Source organism: Hakea prostrata, chromosome 11 (assembly GCF_041222555.1).
Source record: "Hakea prostrata isolate BN-2017 chromosome 11, UWA_Hpros_2, whole genome shotgun sequence".
Lineage (NCBI taxonomy): Eukaryota > Viridiplantae > Streptophyta > Magnoliopsida > Proteales > Proteaceae > Hakea > Hakea prostrata.
The window spans coordinates 15,671,711-15,684,618 of record NC_142610.1 but is presented as its reverse complement, the minus strand read 5'-3'; the positions used below and the strand labels follow the sequence as shown (position 1 = coordinate 15,684,618).

General features: G+C 37.1%; 2 protein-coding genes across 3 annotated transcripts; one reads left to right on the top strand and one right to left on the bottom strand.

The window, feature by feature from the left end:
• The first annotated feature begins 3,668 nt into the window (after positions 1-3,668).
• On the top strand, positions 3,669-4,539 carry LOC149000383 (ribulose bisphosphate carboxylase small subunit, chloroplastic-like). The gene is made up of 3 exons (XM_089139699.1): positions 3,669-3,919; positions 3,998-4,132; positions 4,227-4,539. Exons 1-3 carry the CDS (start codon positions 3,737-3,739, stop codon positions 4,461-4,463), a joined length of 555 nt encoding a protein of 184 aa, XP_088995825.1. The 5' UTR covers positions 3,669-3,736; the 3' UTR covers positions 4,464-4,539.
• Positions 4,499-10,315, bottom strand: LOC149000382 (protein FLX-like 3). 2 transcript variants are annotated; one of them, XM_089139697.1, is made up of 5 exons: positions 10,156-10,315; positions 8,926-9,016; positions 5,995-6,539; positions 5,661-5,806; positions 4,499-5,545 (listed from the first exon to the last, which is right to left on the bottom strand). In XM_089139697.1, exons 3-5 carry the CDS (start codon positions 6,525-6,527, stop codon positions 5,424-5,426), a joined length of 801 nt encoding a protein of 266 aa, XP_088995823.1. In that variant the 5' UTR covers positions 6,528-6,539; positions 8,926-9,016; positions 10,156-10,315; the 3' UTR covers positions 4,499-5,423. The 2 variants fall into 2 exon arrangements, with proteins under 2 accessions (XP_088995823.1, XP_088995822.1); XM_089139696.1 differs by lacking the exon at positions 8,926-9,016.
• Between the last annotated feature and the right edge of the window lie 2,593 nt (positions 10,316-12,908).

Here is a 12,908-nt window from a genome sequence, read left to right as displayed (position 1 = left end):
CTTTAGCTTATTTACATCAACACTTTAATAACAATGAATGTTATTAATTTCTCATAAATTGGTAACTCTTAGCTAACATTAATTTTAAGGCTAACGCATGAGTGTCCTGGAAATTTCTTTTGCAACTTAAAAACTACTTACGCATTTATAGAACTATATATATAATCAAGAATATTCTACTGCCAACAGTGACTTTAAGAATATTCTACTGTCAACAAGTGACTTTGTTTAACCTGTAGATCTCTGCATGTTATGCGGTGCTCCATGCAGTGCTCCATGCAGTGCTCCATGTTATCCTTAAAACTCTGAAATGAAGAGTATATTTTGATAATAAAAATAGATAAAATTGTTAGTATAAGTTTAGGGTTTAGGGTTTAGGTTTTTTTGTTTAGTTTAAGTTCCTGTCAGAGGTACTTGAGATACATTGTGTATTTCCCTTTCTCTCTCGGGTGTGTCTTGTTTTTTTTTTTTTTTTGGTAATCAAAAGAGGGGATGGAGTCAGCAGTAGCGGTGACTTAGCGCCCCCCGCTACGCAATGTTCGGACTTTTTATCAGCGTCCCCCGCTACGCAATGTTCGGACTTTTTATCAAGTGCGACCTATTCAAGCATTGGCCCTGTCAGCGGAGCCCCACTAGTATAATACACAGAACAAGTAGCACTCATGCCTAGGCCAAAGAACACACATCTGTCGAATGAGGTTTACCAAACCACTTGGGAGTGAGCTTAGAACCACTAGACCACCACCCCCAGTGGTTAGATACATAATGTTCACTCTCAGACAAGTCATTGCCTTACTTTCCTTAAGGCATAATTTAATGCAAACTCTTACCAAAAAAAGAAGAAAAAAATTAGTGCAAACTTTATACCTACAATGGGTGCAAAATGAATATAAGGAGCCATCTTCTTTTTTTTCCTTTTTTTCTTTTTCCCAACTTGGAACCGTCTTCCAAGAAAGAAGAAAGCACAACAACAATAACATGTTTTGCTTTTTACAAATAAACCTGAATAAGAGAGTGCTAATGATATTTTTCAATACTGGCTTTATAAAACAAGAGGAAGCACCCACAAATACTCTATGGTTGATTCTCTAGCTAGAAGAGCCTTGTCATCTGACTATACGACAATATAGCAAAACTCCACTCTGTAGCTGAGGCAACCCCATGTAGCTTTGAGTTATGGTTCATTGTTTGCATAAAATCTAGGTCATCAAAAAAAAAGGGTTGCTTCGAAAGTTATTAAGATACATGAGAAGTAATGAGAAGTCAAATGTGCGATGGCTCAATTATGTCAACAGTAACTTTGAGATGCATTACTTTAGAGAAGCAACTTGATTAAAATTGAATGATCTAAAGAATTAAGGGAAGCCTCTAATGGCCATAGGATAAATAATGAACATAGAAATGCAAAAAGAGAAAATAAAAAGTGAACATCGAGGGGTGGCTCAGTTGGCAAAAGACCTACTCTTTTATGTAAGAGATTAGAGTTCAAATCCCCTGGATTAGAGACAAAGTCTCATTTATATTAATTAAATAAAAATTCCTCTAAGGATGTAGTCGAGGTGAGTGTAACCTGACCCGGATGAATCTCAGATCCAAAAAAAAAAATTCATACTAGAATTGATTTGAAAATGAAACTTTTTGCATAACCTGACCGGATGAATCTCAGATCCAAAAAAAGAAATTCATATTAGAATTGATTTGAAAATGAAACTTTTTGCATAAAAAGATACAAAAGAATCATTTAAGTTGATATGATGATGTTTAACAGAGCCCTCGATATGCACTAGTTTAGAGGAGCAATTAGATTCAAATGAACAAAAGAGAAAAGATAATTTAATGGAAGCCACCCATGGAATCCAATTCCCTTAAAGTTAACAGCAGGCCCATTACTTTTCAAATCTTTTCTGTCACTTTACAACTTTCACTCTCCTTATCTTTCCTGATCCCTAATTTGGATGTCAATATTTTTTTCAATGCCTGTGTTTGTTTCTTGAGAAACAATATTATTTCTCTTAGTTTCTTTGGATTCCAATTTTTTGAAGAAGATAATGTATGATAGAAGAACTTTTCCCATTGAATCAGTCAATTGAATTCCTTACTTGTTTGCTATCTCCTATAGAAATGCCCATACACATCTCAAATGCATTGGTCCATATGAATGATCAGGATTGTGATTGAATCCAAGAAATCGATTAACTCCTTTTCTTTTTTGCAATTTATATGGATAAATGTATTCTATAAAAAAGCAAAACCTATAGTTAAATCATGTTATATCCAAGTCCAATAGATCATAAATCCATGATTGAAAAATTTATCATCTTTAGTTCCAGCCTTGATACAATCAACTCACATTTTTAATTCCAACTACAAAATGTCTTATTGGTCTAGTTTCTTAGCGGTTTTGGTTCCATGACATTAAAATCAAACCTAGGCCAATAAATTTATCGGTTGTAAATTTGTGATCTTGGATCGTTAATTATTAACTATAATTCCTTAAGGGTTGTATGGCAACGTTTTTCTATTCATTTCCTTGATTTTTAAGTAAGAAATAATTTTTCCTGTTTCTATACATTTTTATTGTTTTTCACTGTTTTTTGAGCATTGGTCTTCTTCTTCTTCTTCTTCTTCTTCTTTTTAAAATTTTTTTTTTGAATAGGTGCTTCTTCTTTTTTAATACTCTAAATGTCTTCTACAAGGGTTGTATCCAATGAAAGTATAAATCTTATCACTCAACCAACCCTGTATTGGCTAAAATAGGAGATTTGTTTTGATATCAAAACGACAATGCCCCCTCCACCTTTACAAGAAAAACCTTATTTTTTCGCTGACTCATAACTATGTCAAAGTACTCATTCGTAACAAAAGAGGGGGAGGGCATAAAAATACAAGTCGAATCACACATGCATGATTTGGGTTATTTATGTTCCAAAAATGTGAAGAACACAGTAAATAAGAATGTTGTCATACGACCCCTTAGCCATTCATACTTTTATTCAAGAATACATACTTCCAAAGCTTTTCAATGGACTAATTTAAAGACTAAAGAGTAGTTAACTATTTATATCCCAAAAAGTGCTAATTTCCTTGAATTAGGCTAGAAACGGAGATAGACTCCATCAAGTAGCCGATGAAAAGAATATAATAGATTTCAATACACCAAGACATGGTTTAAAGTATCGATATTCAATATCATATTGGTCATGTAATTTTAACAGACATATCATCTCATGTCAAGTATTGTATCGTACTATCTAATGTATTTTAGTTTAATTCGATAGAAAAACATATTGAGATATATCATGTTGGTTGTCCCATATGGATATTGACCGTATGGTATATTGAAATTCTTTAGAGCTTGTCAAGATTAGAACCTACTCTCCAATAGAAAATCATTTAAGAGAGTTCCAAGTTGTAACTAGCAGACAAGATTGATAATTCAAATGGCACGGACATGGCTAAATCCTTCAGAGATGTTGACGTGGGAGGCCAATCAGATCTTCATTCTCTGCTCTTCGCAAAAGGGAGGATGAGATGTAACGTGTCAGACAATGAGAAAGTTGCAGACGATAAGGGATTGAGGGTTTCAATGTTTTATCTTCCCTTGCGTGGTCATGGAATGGATATTGTCTATCCTCATTCTTCTATCAAGATCCCAGAGAGCTTTTTATTCTCCTATATATATATATAAGGTTCCCATTGCAGCCTCCAAAGAGACCAAAAGCAGGAAGAAAAGGAAATGGCTTCATCAGTAATCTCATCTGCAGCAGTTGTATCACTCAACCGTGCAAGCCCTGCTCAAGCTAGCATGGTAGCTCCATTTACAGGCCTCAAGTCTGGTTCAGCCTTCCCTGTGACCCGTAAGCTCAACAATGACTTTGCTTCTCTTCCCACCAATGGTGGTAGAGTCCAATGCATGAAGGTAAACTTCCAGAATTGGTGTTTGCTTCACTGAAAGTTACAAACTTGAATGGAAGTTTTTAAGAGTTTGTAAATGCAGGTGTGGCCTCCACTAGGAAAGAAGAAGTTTGAAACACTTTCATACCTCCCACCACTCTCCCCTGAATCACTGGCCAAGGAAGTTGATTACCTTCTTCGCATGGGCTGGGTTCCCTGCTTGGAATTCGAGTTGGAGGTTTCTTTACTTCTTTTGCTCAGTTTAATCTCTTCTTTCAAGCTACAGTTTGGTTTGCTTTGATTCAATCCTGTGTGACTTAAATTGTTTGCAGCATGGCTTCGTGTATCGCGAGAACCACAGATCTCCTGGGTACTATGATGGGCGATACTGGACAATGTGGAAGCTGCCCATGTTTGGATGCACAGACTCCTCGCAGGTGTTGAGGGAGCTGGAGGAAGCCAAAAAGGAATACCCACAAGCTTTCATTCGCATTATCGGATTCGACAACAAGCGTCAAGTGCAGTGCATCAGTTTCATTGCTTACAAGCCTCTGGGTTTTGATGTCTAGGACAAAACCACATTTTGTGTTGTGTTTCCTGTATCTTTTCCTCAAGAATTCCATGCATAGCAGACATGTTGGACGACATGTATTTCTATCCTAATATAGCTCAGTGTCACCACAGCTGAATGCCCCAGGAAAACTTTTCAAATGAATGTACATAAGAGGCACATTCAATTGAGATGGCAACAAAACCTACATTGTCCAATCACAAGGTTAACATGGTTTCAGGTGGGATTCTAGTCTCATCTGGTAAATCCGTGATGGTTTCATGTAGTAGTAGCAGGTTACGAATTTCATTTCTTAATTATAGATACCAAATCATTATTTTCTTAAAAGACTACCAAGCATCCATCATATTCAACCCTTACCTAGATACTCTGACAAGCAGATTATCATTACATTCAATTTAACTACTGACTGCACTCTCCCATGAACCAAGGCCACAACTATCATCCAGCCTAACCCATCTAGAAAATCCACTGCCAGTCTGCCCCATCCCATCTGCTGATCAAGTTCCTTTCATGAAAAGAATCCCTAGCATTTGGATCAAAACATCATGACCTAAAGTGTATTCATTTGCTGTCAATCAGCAATCCCAAAATGGGTAATCGTTTGCAGCAATCGGAAGTTTCAGCCTAAGATGTACACAGCAACTTCAGAAAATCTGTAGCATTCCAACATGACACTAGCATGCTCTCATACAACTTGACTACCCAAACTCATAATTTAATTTTTCTTTTCTATGCAATTATCAAGAATATTGACACAACAAGACTGCAGCTAACTCAGGTTTAATAAGATGAAAGACTAGAAAAAGACAGTACTCAAATCTGACAATATATAAACTTGCCTCACACTTGAGGAGAAAATTCCATTTGCTTAGCTGCAGCTAGGAATCTAAAAAGCTAACCATATCTAAATCCCACTGCAAGTCCAATAAACATGAACATCAAATCTAGGGAAGGCTCAACGTCGAGCAGAGCCATGCTTATCATAAGATCCCCATGCTCCACCATGTCCATCACCAAAACTGCCAGTCGGGTATCGGAATTCAGGGCTTCCTTTCAACAACCCGTAGCCCCCACCACCTATAATGGAGGAAAGGAAAAAGAAATCTTCAACACCTCCATTTCCAAGAGCTTACCACCTAACAAATTTCAATAGAATAAAAAGCTCCAGAACAAGAAAGTAAAGTCAACCTACCAAGGCCTCGTGCTCTCTTCTCCACTGCCAGGTGTTCTGCTCGCAACTTCTCAATTTCACGAGCCATTGAGATCAGATTCTTCTCCATCCCTTGCTTTTGTTCCATCAGCTCAGTATTTGCTTTCTTCTCATATTCAAAAGCAGTTCTGATGACAGCCCACAGTACTCAAATTAAGTTATTGGTATCAAACTCAGGCAAGAAGTTCCATCTTCTTTGCCAGACTGGTTTTTGGAAGTGCAAGACACTTCAACGTGGACAACTTGAGTGGAAAATAAAAAGGAAAAAACCAAGATGGTTGAAGAATGGAAAACCAATCATTGATCAGCTACATACCTTGTTCTCACAAGCTCCTGACGCAAACCGTCAATGTCTGCCCTCATAACATTTATTTGCTTATTCTCAGCTTGCAAACGGGTCAGGTCCTGTGTAAGACTCTGAACCTGCGCAGAGAGGTCCTGTCTTAAAGCCTTCAATTTCTGAGATTCACCCCTCAACTGCAAGACTTCTATCCTCATAGGCTCAACAGCCCGAAGTTCAGCTTCTAGTTTCAGGCCTCTTTCAATCAGCTCTCGTGCCTGTGCCTCCTTGTCGGCCCGTAGTTTAGGCATGACCTGACTCAACCTTTGGATTTCATCCCTTGCAGCAGCTAGCTCCCTCTGCAGAATAATATGGTCATCAGCCAAGTGCCTATTCTCCGCAAGAATCCTCCGTATCTCTTCATGCTGGATCTCAAGCTCCTCTTCCAGAGCTGCTGGGTGAAGAGGCAGGGGCCCTGGACCCCGGCCTATAACTGGTCTGGGACCATCACGGAAACCTCGGAAACCATCATCCATGGGATGGCGAGGCATGCGATTTCTCCCGGCCATACTAGAGAGATCCTGTACAAGGAATATTGAAATCAACTATGGGAAGAAATGGTACTGGCTAAAACTACTCAAGATTGTAAGGTGCGAAAGGGAAAATGGCATGGTTTCCATACAAAGACCTCTCGCTGCTGATATTTGTCGCATGAAGGAAGGAAATACCTTAAAGACACTCATCTGAACCACCCATTCCAACGCTTGATTATGAAGCTAGTGAAAATTCTAAAACGTATAGGAATGATTTCCTACTCATAGAAACTCAAAAGTTATGGACACCCTGTGGAGTATCAGGCCTAACTTCCTCTACCATAAAGAATCGACCCTACCACTAAAACTATTATGGTGCACATACAAGGGTAAAACACTTCTTCCTGAACTAAAGAATCTAATACGTGAGATATGAATTTCCACCACTTTCAAGTCAACAGTATTCTAGTAATTAAGGGCCACAACATTTCACTATCTTCAAGACAGATGTTTACCCAGAAAGATACTGCAGCTCTTACCAAATAAAGGTATATGAGACATTACCGGGAAAGAGAAGATTTATTATTTGGATAATTTCACAGTAAGAGAAATCTCACAATCCTTTCCAGGACACTGGCTCTCAAAAACTGTCAATGTTCAAATCAAGAGTTTAGGCTCTCCCCTACCTAGGATCATGATCCCAAATGGTTTTGAAGTAAGCATTTTCTCAGAACCAATTGCTTTGTTTCTATTGTTACATATTCTTACTTCTTTTCTCCCAGGGTTGAGTCTAAAATGAATCCTTGCCCTGCAATCAGCTATAGTTTATGTGATTACCAGAACTGAGACCAAAATTATGCATGATTTTCCTCCTCACTTCTCCTATGTTCATTTTAGGACCACCCCTAGCTCTATTAATACCTTTAATCAAAATTAATTCACTCCTCTGAATTGGGGTACCCAGCAGCCTCCATTGAACATGTTCACATTGCCTCAAGCACCTTTCTCATAGCTTATCTTGAAAGAGGCTACTACCAATCCTGCCCTAATATTGTCATTCCTAATTTTATCCATCATGGTTTTGCCACTAATTCATTTCAACATCCTCATCCTCATCCTCTACACTCAACTTCTCTATATAACACTCCTTTAACTGCTAACACTCTGCATCATACATCATAGGAGGCAGGGCAACAAACTGCTAAACTTGGAAGTGTTCACCGGTAACCAAAGCGTCTCAATCCGTTCCCGCAACCACTTTGTTACTTTGCTGAAAGTCAAAGAAGACAGAAAAAAAGGGAGGGGGGGGGGCTATCCTATCTTGTGACTATCCCGTAAAAGTTTCCCTTAAACTTCAAAGGAATCTGTATGCACCTCTCCACTCCATCCATTTCACAATGAAGCTCCAGTTGGCTGTAACTGAACTGATTCTCAAGCATAAAGCATCAGCCCAACCTAAAGACTACCAACATCTAAGATGGAACCACACTCAGAGCTCAATTGACCACCACAAATAACTATGGGCAAAGAGGAAATTTCTCCACAAAAAAGAAAAATAAAAAACTCTGAAATATGATTTGGAAGAAGTGCTCCTTCAGGCTATGTGGAACCCATTCTTACGTGCATGTCTTTCTCTTCCACAAGGAAACAACATCTTCACCATTTTATAGATAAAAATTCCCTAGATATTGTACATGCTGAATTAAGTGGACCATCTCAACTACCATCACGAGTAAAGAGTTTTCCTCATGTTTATACTTCAGCATGAGTATACTACAATCAAATGGCAAGGTTAATAGTTAATTGTATTGATCTTCATTGTTCACTATATAACTCATATATGACTAGAAGTCAACACATGTCCACATGGTAGTGATACTAAGCACAAAGGACATGCTTACTGTCTAATTAGCAAAGACTGCATAAGTGCTTTTTTCTGGGTGCACAATCATCATGACATACATTATTGTTTACATAGCATGGATGAAACACGATAGGTAGAAGACTAATGGCATAGTTTAGAGATAACATTTTCATAACCATTTGATACGGGAAAAAACTGACATGTTAACAAATTGTTAGTTCACAGGTGTTTAATGATGAACTGCAAAAGGAAAATGCCAGAAGTCATAATGGTATATTAAATATGGTGGCAAGTGGTAAGTGATATATCGAAATGGAAACTTTTTAAAGTAATTTAATATTTTTAATGTGGAAAATTTTTAAAGTATCCACATTATAAATATTCTCATCTCAACAAAAAGGTAGAAAACTCCAAATTATTTATGTTATAATATAATGCATTTTCAAGATTAGTTTGGCTGTATTAGCAGAAATGATAATAAGACTTTTGCTACTAACAAGGTTGTATTGTGATGATAATGGCATTTTCAGAATTATTGATTGTATTGATAAGAAGTGATTCTATAAGTACCTTCCAATGCCTTTTCTTTTCTTTTTATGTTGAAGGAACACTTCTTTTTACTGTCAATGTAATACCATGGACCACGGGAACAGAATAGAACCTAGAAAAAAAAATCCACCTTAAAAACTCTCCTGCAGAGCGTTGGCGCAAATAAAAGCAGCCTTACTGTTAGCCTACTATGAACTATGACATAATTAAATCAAACTAGTTTATAAGTTTTACACAATAGTATGCAGTATTATTTTTCCTTATCAAACTCCATGATTGGCGTAACTGTATGCTACCTTCTTCAGCATTTGGTAAAAAGGGTCTTTTACATCATTTATTAGGGATGTGTGGGTGAGAAAGGATATGCATAGCTTAGGCCTTCTATCTAGCATGGCCTCAAACATAACTTATTGAAAGGCAAGAATCCATGTAGCTGACCCCATTAGTTGGGACAAGGCTTATTGTTGTTGTTGTTGTTGTTGTTGTTGTTGTTGTTGTTGTATTAGGGATGTGTGAGTGATAACTTATAGTTGTCAAAGCGCTAGGCATTCGAAAGTGTTAACTCCGGCTTAAGTGCTTTATTATGTTTTTAATATATTAATATTTACTAGTAAGAGTCTAATAGGCAACAAATTGCAATATAATCACATATAAAACAGATTTACGAATATAACGGGGAGAAACAGCTGTTAAAGACTTGAGTCATTGATTTACAATTCACAACATGATGATATGAAAAATAAAACTATAAATATAAAGGAAAAAATAATATCATCAATGCCTTCTGATAATGTTTCATCTCCTAAACGAAAGCAACAATGGGTTTTCGATTTTGATGGACCTCAAATCAATGAAAAGGACCCTGCATGCACAGCAAACCTCTTGTAGAAGTGCCGTTTGCTCTTCCCTAAATAAAAATTGAAACTTTTGATGTATTTCATCCCAAATAGGATTAAGCAAAAAACACCAACTCAAGAACCAAATTATGCATTGATACAGCTGTAGGACTTCAAGATACCACACTATGTTTGGATAATCCCTAGGTAATTTATTCTAGCGGTAACTGCGGCAACGGAGAAACGGAACTATATGCTACCAAACGAAAATCGGAATACATCTAAGAAGTAGTGAAATAAGATCAAATCATCTAAAAACAGAAAAGTAACAACGACTAACACAACGTTGAAAGATTAGGGTTCTTGAGTGAAACGAAATTAAAAGTACATGATAGACATAAAAGAAGAAAAGTACCTTATCTGGAAGATGATGATCGGATTTGCAGAGGATTCCGACGAAACTTCCCCCTCCGCGCGGCGAAAGTAGAGAGATGGTCGGTGGTCACTGGCCTCTTCTCTCGAGCTTTTCAGGCTGGTTAGGGCCTGGGCGCTGTTGTGGAATAAGTGAATAACGCGAGCGGAAACTCATGTGATGTCATGTCTCGATTGCAATTTACATTTATACCCTCATCTGATTGTGTTTCACGGATGTGACTTCCATTTGTTTCAGAAACACAAATTTGAGAACTGTTTCTAGAAATAGCCAAAATTTTCAATTTTTGTTTCAGAGAACACTTTTCTATAGCTGTGGGAGTATTTCCACACCATCAAACCTTGCAAACAAATAAAACAGAAGTTTTTTTTGCCTGTGCCAGGATTTGCAGAATTACAAGATTGCCCATATTTCCTTTTTTTTTTTATATTTTCTCCTGAGCTTATTAACATAGGTGGGCGGATTTTTATTTGTTGCATTCTCTGAGGTCAAATTTCGCCACGTGTTCAAAAAAAAATCCGACGGTGTCAATTAAAATGGCGGGGTTTGTAAATATTTTTCTTGTTTTACATTCAAGGATTTTATATTTTAGAAACACAACTCCGCCCAACTTCTATCCCTCATTTCAAAAGCCCTAAATTAGCACTTATAATATTCGAGTCTTCAAAAATCAACGATTCTCCCATTTATATTGTTGGAGATTAGACCTTGGCAACTCATATTCTTCAAGTATCATCAGATTCACTAAGGGCCTGTTTGGTTACATGAGTTTGAAGATTTCAAATATCTAGATATTTCAAATCTATAGATTTCAAATCTATGGAGTCATAATTTATAAAATTAAATGTTTGGTTGTGGAATGAAATCTGTGGATTCATCCTAAAAAACTATTTGATCGACGTGATTTTTATGAATACGCAAATGTATAGCTTTTTTGAAATCTCTGGATTTCACCCCTTACCCATAAATCTACAGATTCACATTTTTAGTGTAAAAAGGTGAATCTCTAGATTTCATGAATCTAGAGATTTTTACAACCAAACGGGTATAATTCTCAGATTCATGAATCCAGAGATTTCAAATCTCTGGATTCATTTAACCAAACAGGCCCTAAGTTGTTCTTTAGTTTACAGCCTTTCAAAGTGAAACTCCACAACTAATCGTGGATAGCATACCCCCCCCCCCAAAAAACATCCTCTAAAGATTGATGCATCAACCCCCAAAAGAATTCCATATCGATAAGTGCTATGCTTACATTGGATGCATGAAGAGTTGCTTATCGATTGGAACCTATTAGTAGACATATCTTAATAGGCTCATGAAATGAGGGATAGGAGTCAATAGAGTTAGGGGTTTCGTTTTATAAATTTTCAAAATATAAAATCCTTCAATGTAAACCGAGAAAAATGTACTTACAATGAACCCCCCCCACTATTTTAACTGACTTTGTCCGATATATTTCTAAATACAAGATGAAATCTTGCCCGTTGGCTTCAGCCACAAGCGGCGCCAAGTATTGATGTACACAGGATGATATTACCAATCAAGGCTAAGTTGGACCATGTATTGATGCACACATGATGATATTACCAATCGAGTTCAAGTTGTCAAGTCTAGTTGTAATCATTTTAACCATAATTCCAATCTAACGATGTGATCGTCGATTGTTTCAAATCACGTTCGCTTGGAAGCAACAATAGTATGTACTTTGTTTGCTAGGAATTTTTTTCTCCCCAAAAATAGGACATTCAATCTATTTATCCCATTTTGTCCAACAATATTCACATGGAAACCCAAATGTGCCACCATGTTCACCAAGTGTAACGTGGCTGAAATTAAGGACCCGTTTAATAACTCACCAAGTGTTTCTGCTTTGGGAAACACCAAAAATAGTTTTGAGTGTTTCTAGAAGTAGAAACATTTTTTTAGGAGTTTGATAAAACTTTCATTTGAAAGTAGAAAATTTGAACATTGTAATAAAATTTACAAAATTTGCCATTGTTATCAAGGTGCAATATCTCGGTGAAGTTTGCCGGTTCACCTCTTGGAGAACCTGGCGGAACTGGCAAATTTCTTCGACTTGTCGGGAGTTCGAGATATTTCCCACGGTGGTGGAGCGAGATGGTCGAAACGCAGAATCAAAATCAGAGATAGTTGCAGAGAATCAAAAGGTTTTTCTCTTGTTTTTTGGCTGTCGAACCTGTGAGACTGTTGGAAAATCGTGTATTTCGCTGAAGTTTTGAAAATATTCGCCGGAAAATCATGTATTTCGCTGTAGCATGCAATCCACTAATCAAGAAACGGACAATTGTACTGGCTATGTTTGGTTTTAATATATTTTGTTCTATCATGTAAATAAAGTAAAAAAGAGGGGGTCTAGGCTTGCAATTTCTGCTTGTAATGGGTTTGGGCTGGTAAATCAAATTTGAGTGAAAATTGGGTTTGGGCCCAACCAAGTCTTCTTGGGCTTTGCAAGGCTTACTCTCATGGACCTTGGGTTAGGCCCAGAGTACACTACTTTATTACAGGAAGAATTGCAGCAATTCAAAAGCATCATTGGATAACAGCTATTGTGGGCTTTAGTTGGGCATGGGCACTTGATTGCCCAACCCAATCTTGAGCTTCTGGTGTAAAAGGAATTACCATCTGAGAATTCCTGTTTTTATAGGTGCTTAAAAATTTATTATTTTTCATTTTAATTGTAAAGGCTTCAAAGAAAAATTAAATAACTGAGG

Coding starts and splice junctions, on each gene's coding strand:
- LOC149000383 (XM_089139699.1), top strand. CDS start 3,737: ATGGCTTCATCAGTAATCTCATCTGCAGCAGTTGTATCACTCAACCGT. Junction 3,920..3,997: donor GTAGAGTCCAATGCATGAAG/GTAAACTTCCAG, acceptor TTGTAAATGCAG/GTGTGGCCTCCACTAGGAAA. Junction 4,133..4,226: donor GCTTGGAATTCGAGTTGGAG/GTTTCTTTACTT, acceptor AATTGTTTGCAG/CATGGCTTCGTGTATCGCGA.
- LOC149000382 (XM_089139697.1), bottom strand. CDS start 6,527: ATGGCCGGGAGAAATCGCATGCCTCGCCATCCCATGGATGATGGTTTC. Junction 5,807..5,994: donor CAGGAGCTTGTGAGAACAAG/GTATGTAGCTGA, acceptor GGCTGTCATCAG/AACTGCTTTTGAATATGAGA. Junction 5,546..5,660: donor GAAGAGAGCACGAGGCCTTG/GTAGGTTGACTT, acceptor CCTCCATTATAG/GTGGTGGGGGCTACGGGTTG.